Source organism: Lipotes vexillifer, unplaced genomic scaffold (genome assembly GCF_000442215.2).
Source record: "Lipotes vexillifer unplaced genomic scaffold, Lipotes_vexillifer_v1.1 scaffold759, whole genome shotgun sequence".
In the NCBI taxonomy this organism is placed as follows: domain Eukaryota; kingdom Metazoa; phylum Chordata; class Mammalia; order Artiodactyla; family Lipotidae; genus Lipotes; species Lipotes vexillifer.
In genome coordinates, this window is record NW_006790410.1 from 910,066 (window position 1) to 923,471 (window position 13,406).

The following is a 13,406-nucleotide window of genomic DNA, read 5'->3' on the forward strand; positions in this document are numbered from 1 at the left end:
GGAGGCCGGCGCTCTTCCTGCGGTTCCCTGTTTGGATTCTGAGAGTTCGCGAGTGATGTCAGGGCGCTTATCTTCGGTGCTGGTTAAACTATAACTCTGCTGGGCCTAGAATTATAACTGAGATGGCTTTTCAAACCGCCGTACTATATGGGACAGGGACCAAGGAATAGAGTTTTATCTAAGTTCAAATGAGTCTAATCTTGTCCCGAACTGATGTCTGATTTAAATCCCTCTAGCTGTGCGCTCCAGACACGTAGTGCGCTTTCCTGCCCTTTCCCAAGCCTTCTCTGAAGGCTGGCGTTACGAGAAAACGTTGCAGTGTATTGCAGTGTATTGCAGTTGCTCTGCTCCTTTAAAAATCTGAGGTGGGGGGGAGGGGCGGGGGCGGGGGCGGGGGAGCTAGTTCCTTTGTTAGATTCCCATCCACCTGCCCTTGGGCCAAGATGCTGGGGTGTGGCATCCCTCGGAAGCAATCTCTGGGTCTGCAGACAAGTCTCACTTGGAGGCCCCAGCAGGAAATTAAGGGCACGGTCCCAGTGGTGGCCTCAGAGCTCTGGGGCCCTGGGGCAGCTGCCGAGGCTGTTGTGTGGGTACCGGACCTCCCAGCACCAGGAGGGGCATCTTCGCAGGTGTGTTTGAAGTGCCTGGCTCTGAACTGTCGGCCGCTATTATCATTCATTCGTCCCTTCCTTCCGTCATCTTCAGCAAGCTTTTGTAAAAAATGTATCCAGTGCACCAGATCCTCTGTTAGGCACATAAAGAGGCAGAAAGAAAGTTCACGATGATAGTTAAACGTAGCTGGAAATGCCCTCTGAAGTCCTCCCGTGGGCTTAGTGAACCACAGGGGAGACGGATGCCGCCGAAAGGAGCCCCGTGAAGCGGGGGAGGTGCCAGGGAGTAGGAAGTCCTCCTCTGCTAGGAAGCCCTGCTTCTGTCTCCCTCTCCACGCTCCATCCCGAAGGAATGATTCCTAACCTGGAAGTGCTATTCCAGGGAAGCACCTGCCCACCTCCTCTTGAATAGACATGAGCCCATTAAGCTTATTTCCTGACACCTGAGACATCTTAAAAAGGAACCATTTAAATCAAACAGCATGTTAAACATTCAGGAACTTTCTAGATAATACAATGGACACATGGGAATCTTCCCCCCCCACCCCCAAGAAAAGAAAAACATTAAAGGCCTCAAAAATAGCCCTCAAAGACTAATTCCTGGGTAGTGTCTTTATAAGATCCTGTTTTCCTGTGATGGCTAGTTTAACTCTAGAAAGAAAATTTGTAAACTTCACCTTGATGTGACAAGTTACTTAGTAATTTTTACCTAATATCTACGCAAAAGGAAGCAATGAATTTGCCAGAAAATTTGGGATCTATCCTTATCTACAGGTATTCCCTGCATTTGCACTAAAATGAAGAGAGCTACATGCAAAAGGCTCGAGAGTAATGCAGAGTTGGTTTTGCCCATTCATTTCCATTTTGTGCCCTTCGGTAAGCATTTCTGTGGCGCCTGCCCGGCACTGGAGGAGCATTCATGAGTGTCGGCTGGAAAGGAGGCTGGAAAAGTGGTCCACCTCCCTGGCTGGGGAGACGAGAGGTGCCTTTGTGAGCAAGTAGGAGAGGACGTGGTTCCAGCCACACGGGCCGTGTGCAGAACTTGACCCTCCGGCTTCTCCTGGCTGCCCATCTGGCCCTGCACAGGGGCGACGGCTGCCAAGCTCATGTCAACAGGCTAGAGCTTGCGAGGGTCCAAGGGAAGCTTGGCTCAGCTGGGCAGGCTTCAAGCCATGAGTAGGGGCAGGAAGTGAGCCCGCCTGTCAGGGGAGAAAGGGCAGGTGACGGAGACACCAAGGAGGCTGTGGACAAGGGCTACAGGTGAGGGGTCACACAGTTAGCCCTTCGTAGCCATGGTCCTGCATCTGCAGAGTCAGCCAACCGTGGATCAAAAACGTGGGAAGAAAATTCCAGAAAGCTCCAAAAAACAAAAGTTGAATTGGCTGGGTGCAAGCAACTGTTTACATAGCATTTAATTATGTTTACAAGTATGTACATTGTATGAGGTGTTATAAGTAATCTAGTGGTGATTTAAAGTATGCAAGAGGATGTGTGTAGGTAACAAACAAACACTTGCTCCATTTTTTATAAGGGACTTGAATATCTACGGATTTTGGTTAGGGGGGTGGCAGGGAGAGGGGGTCCCGGGACCAGCCTCATGGGTACCAAGGGGTGACTGTACATCTGAGAATTCACTATGTGTCAGGCACTGTGCTGGGTAGTTCTCAAGTATTCTGTCTTTCTTTCTCTTCCAGCCTTGATTCTGATTACAGCAGTTATGGAGGCAGCCAGGGAGGGGGTAGGGAGTGGCACCTTGTATCCATAAAAGCAAATTCAATATCCATGTGATTTCAATTTAAAAAAGAGAAAATAAAACAGGACCAAAACCTTCACTGGTAGTGAATCATGTATGATGGTCCAGGAGAGCGTGATGAGAGCCCTGGGTCCTGGGGAGGTGGCGCCCCAGACGCGCTGGCGCGGGGAAGGCGATGCCAGGCAGGTGGGGTCGGCCTTCCCGAGCAGGGTGTAACCAGATCGCGGCCCGATGGCGGGGCTCCTGCTGTGTCACTGGCCTCTTCTATTTGTTCAGCTGAGTTTGAAACTTGAGTAACTGGATGGAGATAAGGTAGTAAGTCAGCACCTAGTTATGTCTTCATCTCTTCCCCTTTTCGTCCGTGGAGCAGGTAGACTCTGGTCACTGATGTTACCGGGTGCAAGTCACTGTGTCCGTGGAGGGCAGTCCGTCCGCAGACAGGCTCCAGCTCGGAGGCCGTCGCGTACGTGACACTGCACCCTGCGCTGGGGCGCCCGCCCTCTGTCTGATCCCCGCCGCGCCCTCCAGGGGAGCCCGCTGAGCACCCACCCCTCACCGCACGGCCCCGTGTTGCAGGGCATGAACTACCTGGAAGACCGGCGCCTGGTGCACCGAGACCTGGCGGCCAGGAATGTGCTGGTGAAGACGCCGCAGCACGTCAAGATCACGGATTTCGGGCTGGCCAAACTGCTGGGCGCTGAGGAGAAAGAATACCATGCGGAGGGGGGCAAAGTAAGGAGCAGGCCTGTAAAGGGCGAGCACGGTCCTGCCAGCAGGCTGACCCGTGTGGGGGCCATCCTCGGGACCTGCTGGGTGAGCTCACGGCTGCCGCCAGCACCTGGGTCCAGCCAGGCTCTTCTGGCCGTGCAGCCAGAGCTGCCCGGGGAGCAGGACTTGCTGGGAAGGTGCGTAAAGATGTTTCTGACACACCCAGAAGCCAGAGGCGGTACACGTGAGTTCAGCTCCATCGCTAGGTGACCGTTAGCCAAGGGTAGGTGTCAACCTCCCACTCCTGGGTAAAGCCCCTCTCAGAAGAACAGCTGGGAGAGCGGCACGGAAAGGGCCCCGTGTTGTTCCAGCAGCTCCCGAGGGGCGCTGGCCGCCACCGCATTGGCTTCTTCCTCTCGGACGGGCCTGGGGCTTCTCCAGGGGGCTGTCCCAGCAGCGACGGGTGCGGGTGTCCTGATAGGCCCTCCAGAACGCTCTGGCTCAGCTGCTCCCGTCTTCGCTCTCACTGTGGCCTGCACGGCTCCAAGCAGCTAGCCCTGCACACAGCCACAGATGCAGGGCACAGCCAGGGCCGCCAGCTGCCAGCACGTGCACCCAGCTCAGCAGAACAGCCCATGGACCAAAGGGCCTCAGCTCTGGGCCTAACAGAGGCCCTGTTCTCTACCAGACTAAAACCTCTCCCCCCGGCTGGGAAGGTGCACTGGGCCTGGGTTGTTGCTTGTAATTTATTCCAGTGTGTTTTACTTTGTTTTCAACAGAGGGGAGCTAACTGTTGCCTTCTTACTTTTCTCTCTCATCATCCCAAGGTGCCTATCAAGTGGATGGCTTTGGAATCAATTTTACACCGAATTTATACCCACCAGAGTGACGTCTGGAGCTACGGTGAGTCGAAATCCCGAGGCTGATGAATCAGGGCTGAGGCTGCACTGGCTTTTGTTGTTCATGCACATTATCCGCTCTGCCGTCCAGGACAGTGACTTAACAATCACATAATCACCACTGTCTGTTGTACTAGAAAACGTGAAAAAGGAAATTGAGTCCAACTCCCATACCAAGTGTCACTGGAGAGAACAGTGAGCTTGTCAGGAGAGTGGGTAGCGGGAGGGAAGGAACTTGAGCCTAGGAGACGCCTGTACCCCCAAATCAAACCAAACGTGAGCTGTTGCCGTGAATTGGAAGTGAACCAAAGGGAGATGACAAATCAGGTTTCATAGGGAAGAGTTTGCCGGTAGAGAAATGTGGTTTTATGATGGACTAACTCGCGGTGGTTTTGGTTTCATATGGTGAGTGGTCATCTTTGTGTATCAGAGAGAATGGCTTCAGGAAATGCACTGTGAGGGTGTGTTTGTGGGGAAATGTGAGGAAAGGGAAGTAGTTACTGTTTCCAGCTCTCGTGAAGGCCGTCTCGTCGGGGTCCGATTCTTCTTCCTTCAAAGCCCACACAGCCCTGTGCTCCATCCTCTGACGGGCTTCCCTGTGCTCAGACACACCTTGCACGCTCTCGCCTCGTCCTCTGTACAGAGCATTTCCTGAGTCCGCAGGGGCCTTGCCTTTCAGGAAGGCATTTCCACTGGCTGCTGTGCTGGGGTGCTTCCACCTCTGTTACCGCAGGGAGTCCTCCCTGTCAGCCAGAATCAGCCCAAAGGTTGCAAAACACCTGATCTGCATTGAACTATGTATGCATCGGCAGCCTATCCCAGCTATCAACGCGGCCGAGGTGAAGGGGTCACCCACCTCCATGGAAACGTGCATTTGGGGAGAGCGATAGTGAAAGGAATCTCCAAGAGGAATTTAGCCATTATCACAGAAACAAAATCATTCAGGAGATTGTCCATTTAGCATTTCTTTCATAGCATTATTAACTCCCTAATATTCCGAATGCATTTTTTAAAATTTCATGGGTCTTTGTCTTTTCTGCTATAATGTAAGCTTTACAAAGATGGAGATCTTTGTGAATGAATAAGTGAGTTTTCATTTATACCTGTGAGCTGAGCTGCTCACGATGAATGAACTAGATAAGGAAATAAAGCTATTCTGATGCCTTATTTTCAGTCATGTTCAAGAAGTGTTTACTCCCACAGAGGGATGGGAAGAAATGCCGCTTTCCCATTTGAGGTCCTGCCCAGAGCTGTCATTGTCATTGTCACAGCTCAAGCCCACCCCACCCCCACCCCCAGTGACACCAAGGAGGGGCTCCTGCTGGGTCTTCTCTGGGCTTGTTTTACACCCACTCATCTATTCTCCAAACAGCAGGAAAATATATTTTTTAACTACATTAGACGTTCGCTTCTCTGCTTAACATCCTTCTTTGGTTTTCCACATATCTTCCAGATAAAACCTGAGCCCCTAACCGTGATCAGTTAGGATCACAAGTGGTCTGCCTTTCCCAGCCTACCGGCTGCGCTCTCCCCTGGCCCTGTGTGTCCACTCGCAGCCCGCACTTGGGCCACGTTTGTCCAGTAAATGAAAACTCTCCGACTCAGTGACTTAATCCCTGTGACTGATTACAACCGACATCAGAAAGTCAGCATCACCACGGGGGCGCTGTGTCTTTTGTCTCAGTGGAAATCATGTTGTCAGTGATTCTAATCTGCTGTCCTGGCAGTACACCGGACCTGTTACAACATGGACCTGAGTTTTTAGTCTAAAACCATATCCTGTTACTCCACTGTCTAGGCTCCAGTCGAGGCAAAATAGTTTAGTCAGTTAGGGACCTATGTGTTCCGCTTAGGAGTTGAAAAGAGAGAGAATTCATAGCACCTTCCAGCCCCACTCATACCCCACAAGCAGGTACACACAGCGCCCTCTTTCGCCATTTGTTCCGAAACCTGAAAAGCTGCCTTCCCGCAGGAATTCATTGTGTGTGTTTAGACGCAATGTCTAAACCTAGTTAGAGGAGGACCAATCGACTTTAAAGACCTGGACATGAGATTTTCTTTCTTTCATCAAGTCCATATTGATTCCGTGGTGGGCAGGACAGAAGAATCTATTTTCTTGTCCCTGGACCACTGCTTTTCTTCATTCTTCAGCCTTGCATTTTGCGTGTTAATTCAGGTCATTCGGTTTTGGAATGACCTCTGAAAAATCTATGCAGATCTGTGGTGATACGCATTTAGAAGCCAATCTCAAGAAAAGGGGTGGTTAGACTAGTTGGAGACCAGGAAGGCCCCAGGTTCCTGCGTCTGGTCCCTCCCTGTGTGGTCTGGGAACCCAGGCTCAGGCCCACTGCACTCATCGCTAGTGGCACCTTGCTGTCCAGGTGGGGACATAACTTCCCACGGCATTTGTGTGTTTCTGGAGCAGAGAATTCCATCAAGGGAGGCACGGAGATGGAAGGACCATCAGAACTTCGGAACAGTCTTAAAAAACACCAATTCTAAAATTACTCCTGCTTTGACTTTTTTAATCACGACGATTGATTGATGTTGAAATTTAAAGTATGGGGTTTTTATATTTATCAAAAGGAACACAGGGGGTTTTTCTTCCAATTTTTTTATTCTTTAAAAACACAGTTTATAACCTTGCTGGTAAGTCACCTGGGGCCGATGATGTCTGGGTGTGGAACTCCAGCTCCACAGACCATAATCTGTACATTTCAGAGTGGTGGTATTCTCTTTGCTGTTATTACTAAAGTTTACTGTTTATTGGCCACTTACTATTTGCCTGGGATCGTCTGAACATTGCAGTTGCGTTATCTTGTTTGGTCCTCACAACTGTCCTATGAGGCAGACGCTGTCATCACCCCCCCTTACAGGGAGCTGAACTGAGACTTCCAGCATCGAGCAAATTGCCCAAGGCCACGGAAACATGGGTTTTTAAACCTTAGAAACAGTATGTCAACAATGATGACTAAAGACAAGGTGCAGTGATTATTATTGACTCACACAGCAATGCTTCTTCCTCTTAGGAGTCACCGTTTGGGAGTTGATGACCTTTGGGTCCAAGCCTTACGACGGGATCCCCGCGAGTGAGATCTCAACCGTCCTGGAGAAGGGAGAACGCCTGCCTCAGCCGCCCATCTGCACCATCGACGTCTACATGATCATGGTCAAGTGTGAGTGGCCAGCTGCACCTGGCCCTGGGCTGCCCAGGCCTTCGACGCCCTGAAGACATGCTGTCACAGTCCGTAGGCAGGCACATCTGTAAACACCCCCTCAGACACTTCTGGAAGCACTTACCTGATGCACTGAGCGCTGTGAGCTGACGTTTTGCCCATGTTCACAAGCAAACAAGTAAAATCCAAGTCCTCCATAAGCCATTGCACCAAAATATTCTTCTGAGTTGCTCAGTGAAAAAGCTGCCCCACTTTTTGAAGCCTGTTACCAGAGAGACTGTTTTTAATTGCCTAACAATGAGTAACCACAAGAGGTTAACAGAATCGGCATTTCTGCTTTGACGTAAACCTTTTCAGATAGTGGATTTATGTGAGGCCTTCTGCAGTGTAGCAAGTAAACATTTTAGTCCAAGTAAGAGTGTGTAGCTGGATTGTGACACTACCGCGCCATCAGAATCACAAATTCAGTAGGCTCTGCGGGTAACATTACATGTATGATGAGCATTTATACAGAAGGTGGCACAGGGAATGTGGTAGAGTTAATGTAAATATTAAGCCTTTCTGAACTTTAGACCACAGAGTTAATCATTTTTAACGTCCTTGCTTTAGGTTGTGGAAGCTGGGATCCAGAGAGGTTACATGATTTGTGTAAGGTCACATAGCAGTCTGGCCCAAAATAGCTGGACATCCTGCTGATAGAAAATAAATAAGAACCCTCAGGAATCAGGAGGATTTCCAGTCAATAGCTGTTCCTCCAGCATGTTTAATCTAGACTTGGATCGTTGTGTACTCAAATGCACTGGCGTGGTTGACACGCGTATCCCCACCATGAAAGGCACTGAAGCATCCCTGTCATGTGCACATGTGATTGCTTCAGTGTATAATACAGTGAAAGCACCAGGGTGTGGAATTCCCAAACGCCGAGGTCCCTATTCCCAAACGCCGAAAGTCCCTATTTTCCCTAAACCGAATCTGGTTCCCAGCCTACTAGACTGCTGAGTGAATATGGATGAGGGTGAATGTCAAAGGAGGACTTTACTGAGAGACTTGGACTCAGGGCACCCTACAGTCCGAGCAGTTCACAGAAAGCAGTGCATACCATACAGCTGCTGGGTCACTTAAGGTGATGACACCAGAATGCTGGCCCTTGGAAGGGGAGGTGCAGAAAATTAGAGCATGTTATTGCCATTCTGACTCAAATATGTGATGTCATCGTGGTCTTTAAACAGTAATCAGTGCTGGTTTGCTAAGACTGAAAAACCTGTCACAGAGATTAGGTTTCGTCCTCGTTTATTTGTCTAAAAGAATCTCACCGTAAGTGCTTTCTTTCAGCGATGCCATCTTTATCACTTCTTTCAGGGTTCTAATTGCACTGACTTTCCTCCTTCCTTCCCCAGGCTGGATGATTGATGCAGATAGTCGCCCAAAGTTCCGTGAGTTGATCATTGAATTCTCCAAGATGGCCCGAGACCCCCAGCGCTACCTTGTCATCCAGGTACCAGATCCCAGTCTGCACACCCACTGGGAAAATCCGTCTAATAGGCATCAAATGTCACTGTGCTCCGTCCGGTGCCGACACAGCCTCCCTGTCTCGCAGGTCACACCATTAATCCTCAGTGCGTTAGAACAAGCGCAGCCCAAGCTGTGGACGAAGTGGAGTGCGCCGTGGGGCCCCCAGCTCCATCTGCCACCCCTGTGAGCCCCTCACACTCGGCTCATATCATGGTCCCCTTAGCCAAAGCCTTATGTTGCTCTCCCGGAAGACCAGGGCTTTGGTGTCGGGCAAACCTGGCTTCAGATCCCTGACTCTGTACTTACAACGTTAGGTTAACAAAACTAAGCTCGCAGAGCTGCTTTAAAGATTCAGTGAAATAATACATGCAAAACACTTTGCAAAAGACCTAAAGGTTCTGCTCAGCAGTCACAGGGTGCGTGTGTTGGAGGGGAGGGGCCCCGCACCACCAAGCAAGCAATTCTCCAGCACCAGCTGGTGTCCTTCAGTTCAGCTCGATCTGACACTGTCCACCTGGAGACAGCGTCAGATCCCACAGTCCTCCAGGGCCGCTTCCCCTCCCCCCAGTTCACATGCCTGTCCCAAGTCCAGGCTGTCACCTGGGCATCAGACCATCTGGCAGAAGGTTCCCACAACCCCCTCCTTGGGTTCCATTAATTTGCTAGAGTGGCTCTCAGAACTCAGAAAATCTTTTTACTTACTGGATCACTGGTTTACTATGGAAGGGTATAACTCAGGAACAGCCAGACAGAAGAGATGCACGGGGCAAGGCCTGGGGGAAGGGCGCAGTTTTCGTGCTGTCTGGGTGCACCACTCTCCCCAGATCTCCAGCGGTTCACCACCCCGAAGCTCTGAACCCTGTCCTTTCGGGTTTTTATGGAGGCTTCATTACATAGGCCTGAGTAAATCATCGGTCATTGGCAGTAGATTCGACCCCTAGTCCCCCTGCCCTCCCTGGAGGTTAGGGGCGAGACTGAAAGTTCCGACCGTGTGATCACATGGTTGTCTCCACTGGCCACCAGCCCCCATCTTTAGGTGCTTCCGGAAGTCTCCTGGTTAACGTAAGAGACACATAGGGAATTCCAGGGCTTTAGGAGCTCTGTGCCAGGAGCAGGGAAGACGACCAGACGTGTATTTCTCATTGTGCACAGCACAGCACTCAGTGAGTGCTGCGGCTTTGGCCCTTCCCTTTTCCTCCTGAGCTGTCTGCATTTCCTTTGAGGACTTTGAGACATCAGGGGATTTTCAGTGTCTTAGTTGCAGGTCCGGGGACGTGGAAGGAGGAGCCGTACTTCGCAGACCCGGGCAGGGGGAGGGGGGACGAGTGTATTAGGACTAAACTGGCAAACACACGAGCACCTGCTGCCAGCAGACCCGCCTCGACAGCCAGTGGGTGGAACAGCGGCTCTCCGGACCTTTCTAATGGTCTCACAATCTCTGTGCCAGGGGGACGAGAGGATGCACTTGCCAAGCCCCACGGACTCCAGCTTCTACCGCGCCCTGGTGGATGAAGAGGACATGCAGGATGTTGTGGATGCGGACGAGTACCTCATCCCCCAGCAGGGCTTCTTCCACAGCCCCGCCACCTCCCGGACGCCCCTCCTCAGTTCTCTGGTACCAAAGTCACTCTTGTTCAGGCTCTGCCTCCTGGTTTGAACCGGTTGAGCTTTAGCAAAAAATGATACCCGTCTTGTGGAACTCACGCAAAGAAGTAAACGCTAACCAGATGGTAAAGCCAAAATCAGAATGAAGCAATTCAGTGTATTAATTATCTTACTGCATTGCAACAACTGGATCATCCCCTTTTTTGGTCCACTGAGGAACAGCGTTAAATCAGAACTAAACCTAGTTTTTCTAAAGCTAATGAGTCAAGACGAAATCAAGCCCCTTTAACCGGGCCCACTCCCAGAGGGCCCCCCGTCCTGCTCTCAGTGGGGATGGGTGAGCGTCCACGTGCACCGTAAACAGCTGTGATTCTTTTTCAGAGCGCCACCAGCAACACGCCCACTGTGGCTTGCGGTGATAGAAACGGGGTAGGTATCAACTCCTATAAAGCAGAATTAAATAACAGCTCTGTACCATGGCTCTATTAGACATAAAAAATGCCCACCATAACCCAGAAAGCTGTGACAGCAGCATCATGCAGGTCATGGACCTGGCAGTTTGTTAGAAATGCGAACGGTCGGGCCAGCACCGCGCACCTGCTGACTCAGGATATGCGGGGAGGGGCCTGGCCGTCTGCGTGTGAGCCCACCTTCCAGGTGATGCTGTTGCTTGGTGTGTGAAGCCTTGATTAGACCCACACTCACCAGTGTAGCGGCCACCAGCCACATGTGGCTGCTTAAGTTACAATTTAAAATTCAGTTCCTCACACATGTGGTTAGTAGCTACCACGTGGACAAGCACAGATTACGGAACATGTCTGTCATTGCAGAAAGCCCTGCTGGACGGCCCTGGCCAGGGCCGTGCCACTTGCCCTGGGGTCTGTGGGCCGCCTGTGGGTGGTGCAGGTCCTCTCCCAGACCTGCTGAATCAGAATCTGCAGGTAAACGAGCTGATCCTGATACCCGCCGCCGAAGTGAGCGGCACTGGCTGGAGTAACCTTGCCTCATCTCCTCCCCAGCAGAGCTATCCCCTCCCTGAAGATAGCTTCTTGCAGCGGTACAGCTCCGACCCCACTGGCACCTTGACCGAGGACAGCATAGATGACGCCTTCCTTCCAGCGCCCGGTGAGTGCCTCACTCTGGAAGCAGCCATGCCCCTGAGCCCCCGTCCCCAGTGCCCCGGCCAGCTGCTGCTTTCAAGCTGGTCCGGAGGTGGGGCCCATGGCACGCGTGCAGACACGATGAATGGAGGAAGAGGCCGATCGACAGAAACCGCTAGGCATGCGCACGGGTCTCTGAGGGGCTCAAGGCGTGTCCAGGTTGTCTTTAGAATGAATCTGCACATTTTCTAGAATTTGAAGCAAACAGCAGATATACATGTGTGAGTGTGTGAGCATGTGTGAGTGGGTGTGTGACACATTTGATCTCTGTTCTGTCTCCTGGCTCCATTCTTGGCCTGTGAAACATGTATTTCCCTAATGTAAGCTTTATCCCCAGACACACACACACACACACACACACACACACACACACACTCAAGGGAGGCTGTCCTCTGAGGACTTAAAATTGGCAAAAGATAAACGTGCCCATTGCTTTGAGAAGGACAGAAAACAGCACAATTTATTTTAGCCAGAGAGTTGTCTCCCCAGGCTTCCCTGCTTCTGCCACCCGTTGCCTCATTGAAGAATATTCACGGCTTCAGAATGAGCCGTGGAATCCTGCTTAGGATGATGCTTTGCTGATTATGTCTGATTTCTTTTCAATTTCAGAATACATAAACCAGTCTATTCCCAAAAGGCCCGCGGGCTCTGTCCAGAACCCCGTCTATCACAATCAGCCTCTAAACCCGGCTCCAGGCAGAGACCCTCACTACCAGAATTCCCACAGCAATGCCGTGGACAGCCCTGAGTATCTCAACACCACCCGTCCCGCCTGCACCAACGGTGTGCTCGACGGCCCTGCCCTCTGGGCACAGAAAGGCGGTCACCAAATTAGCCTGGACAACCCTGACTACCAGCAGGCCTTCTTTCCCAAGGAAGCCAAGTCAAATGGCATCTTTAAGGGTTCTGCCGCTGAAAATGCAGAATACCTAAGGGTAGCACCAGCGGGCAGCGACCTTACCGGGGCCTGACCACGGAGAACGGCCTCAGCCCTAAAAATTCCAGCCCCTTCAGCCCCCAGGACCAAGCCACGGCAGCTACTCGGTCCCGTCAGCCATACTCACATTAACTCTTGGACCCATGGACTGGTTTGGCCACATCTGCCGTGATCAGCCCATCTTTCAGCCAACAAGTGCCCCCGACTTGGATGCACTTAGGGGAGTTGCAGGGACATTCCTTTGTCTTCAAACTGTGAGGCTTCCACAAAAGGCATCCAGAAAGAATGTTGTCCATTTGGGCAGAAGTTCACCTTTCAATGAGGTATATTTGAAAAACACTAAATATGTTTAAGGAGTTTTATTGCTTGGGGACCTCTGGGGTTTTGTCATTGATTTTGCTCTTAATGGGCTTGTCCAGTGAGGGACAATCTTGCTCGTAGCACCTGTGGCACTGAGTTGACCCAGGCCCACCTGTGACCAAGAAGCAAGGGTCAGTCTTCCAGCTAACACTTGATTCCACTGGCTCTGCTTGGAGGCTCTTCCACTGCAAGACAGTTGAATAACGAACCAGTCCTCTGGATCGTAAGCAGGCCCGATTGGTACTATATCAAATCACGGCAGGTGCAAGAGGATAAGCCACTTGGAACTCTTCCTGGGCAAGGAAGAAACAGGGGGGGTAGAATTCTTCCTCAGACTTACTTTTATATAAATGCCTCCATGGTACTTAACTCTCCATTGGTTGGCCAGTGTTTTCTAATGACAAGTATTAGATTTGTTTCTTCTCCATTCCACTGCTGTGAAATTCAGTATGCTTTCCCTGTCAGCAGGAGGGGACGGTTAACCAAGATCAGCTCATATTTGATTCGTCAGCATTCAGACCAGTTGCCTTTAATTGAGATGGAATGACAGTGCAAAAAGGAACAAATCCCCCAAATTTGAGTCTCAGAGGAAATACATCGAGTCCTTTGGGGGTCGGGGGACAGGCATGTATCGGGAGGGAGACTGCAAAAACGAAGCTGCTCTTACAACTTTTAGCTCCCCCGG

General features: G+C 51.1%; 1 protein-coding gene across 2 annotated transcripts in view; it reads left to right on the top strand.

Moving 5' to 3' along the window:
* EGFR (epidermal growth factor receptor) overlaps positions 1-12,865 on the top strand; it is a 191,024-nt gene extending 178,159 nt beyond the window's left edge. The window contains exons 21-28 of one of the 2 annotated variants that reach the window (XM_007463679.1): positions 2,941-3,096; positions 3,900-3,975; positions 7,001-7,147; positions 8,545-8,642; positions 10,107-10,274; positions 10,646-10,693; positions 11,284-11,389; positions 12,034-12,395. In XM_007463679.1, coding sequence (XP_007463741.1) covers positions 2,941-3,096; positions 3,900-3,975; positions 7,001-7,147; positions 8,545-8,642; positions 10,107-10,274; positions 10,646-10,693; positions 11,284-11,389; positions 12,034-12,395 — 1,161 coding nt within the window. Of the gene's footprint in view, positions 1-2,940; positions 3,097-3,899; positions 3,976-7,000; positions 7,148-8,544; positions 8,643-10,106; positions 10,275-10,645; positions 10,694-11,283; positions 11,390-12,033 lie in introns of both variants that reach the window. The other variant, XM_007463680.1, reaches the window with a different exon arrangement.
* Positions 12,866-13,406: the final 541 nt, after the last annotated feature.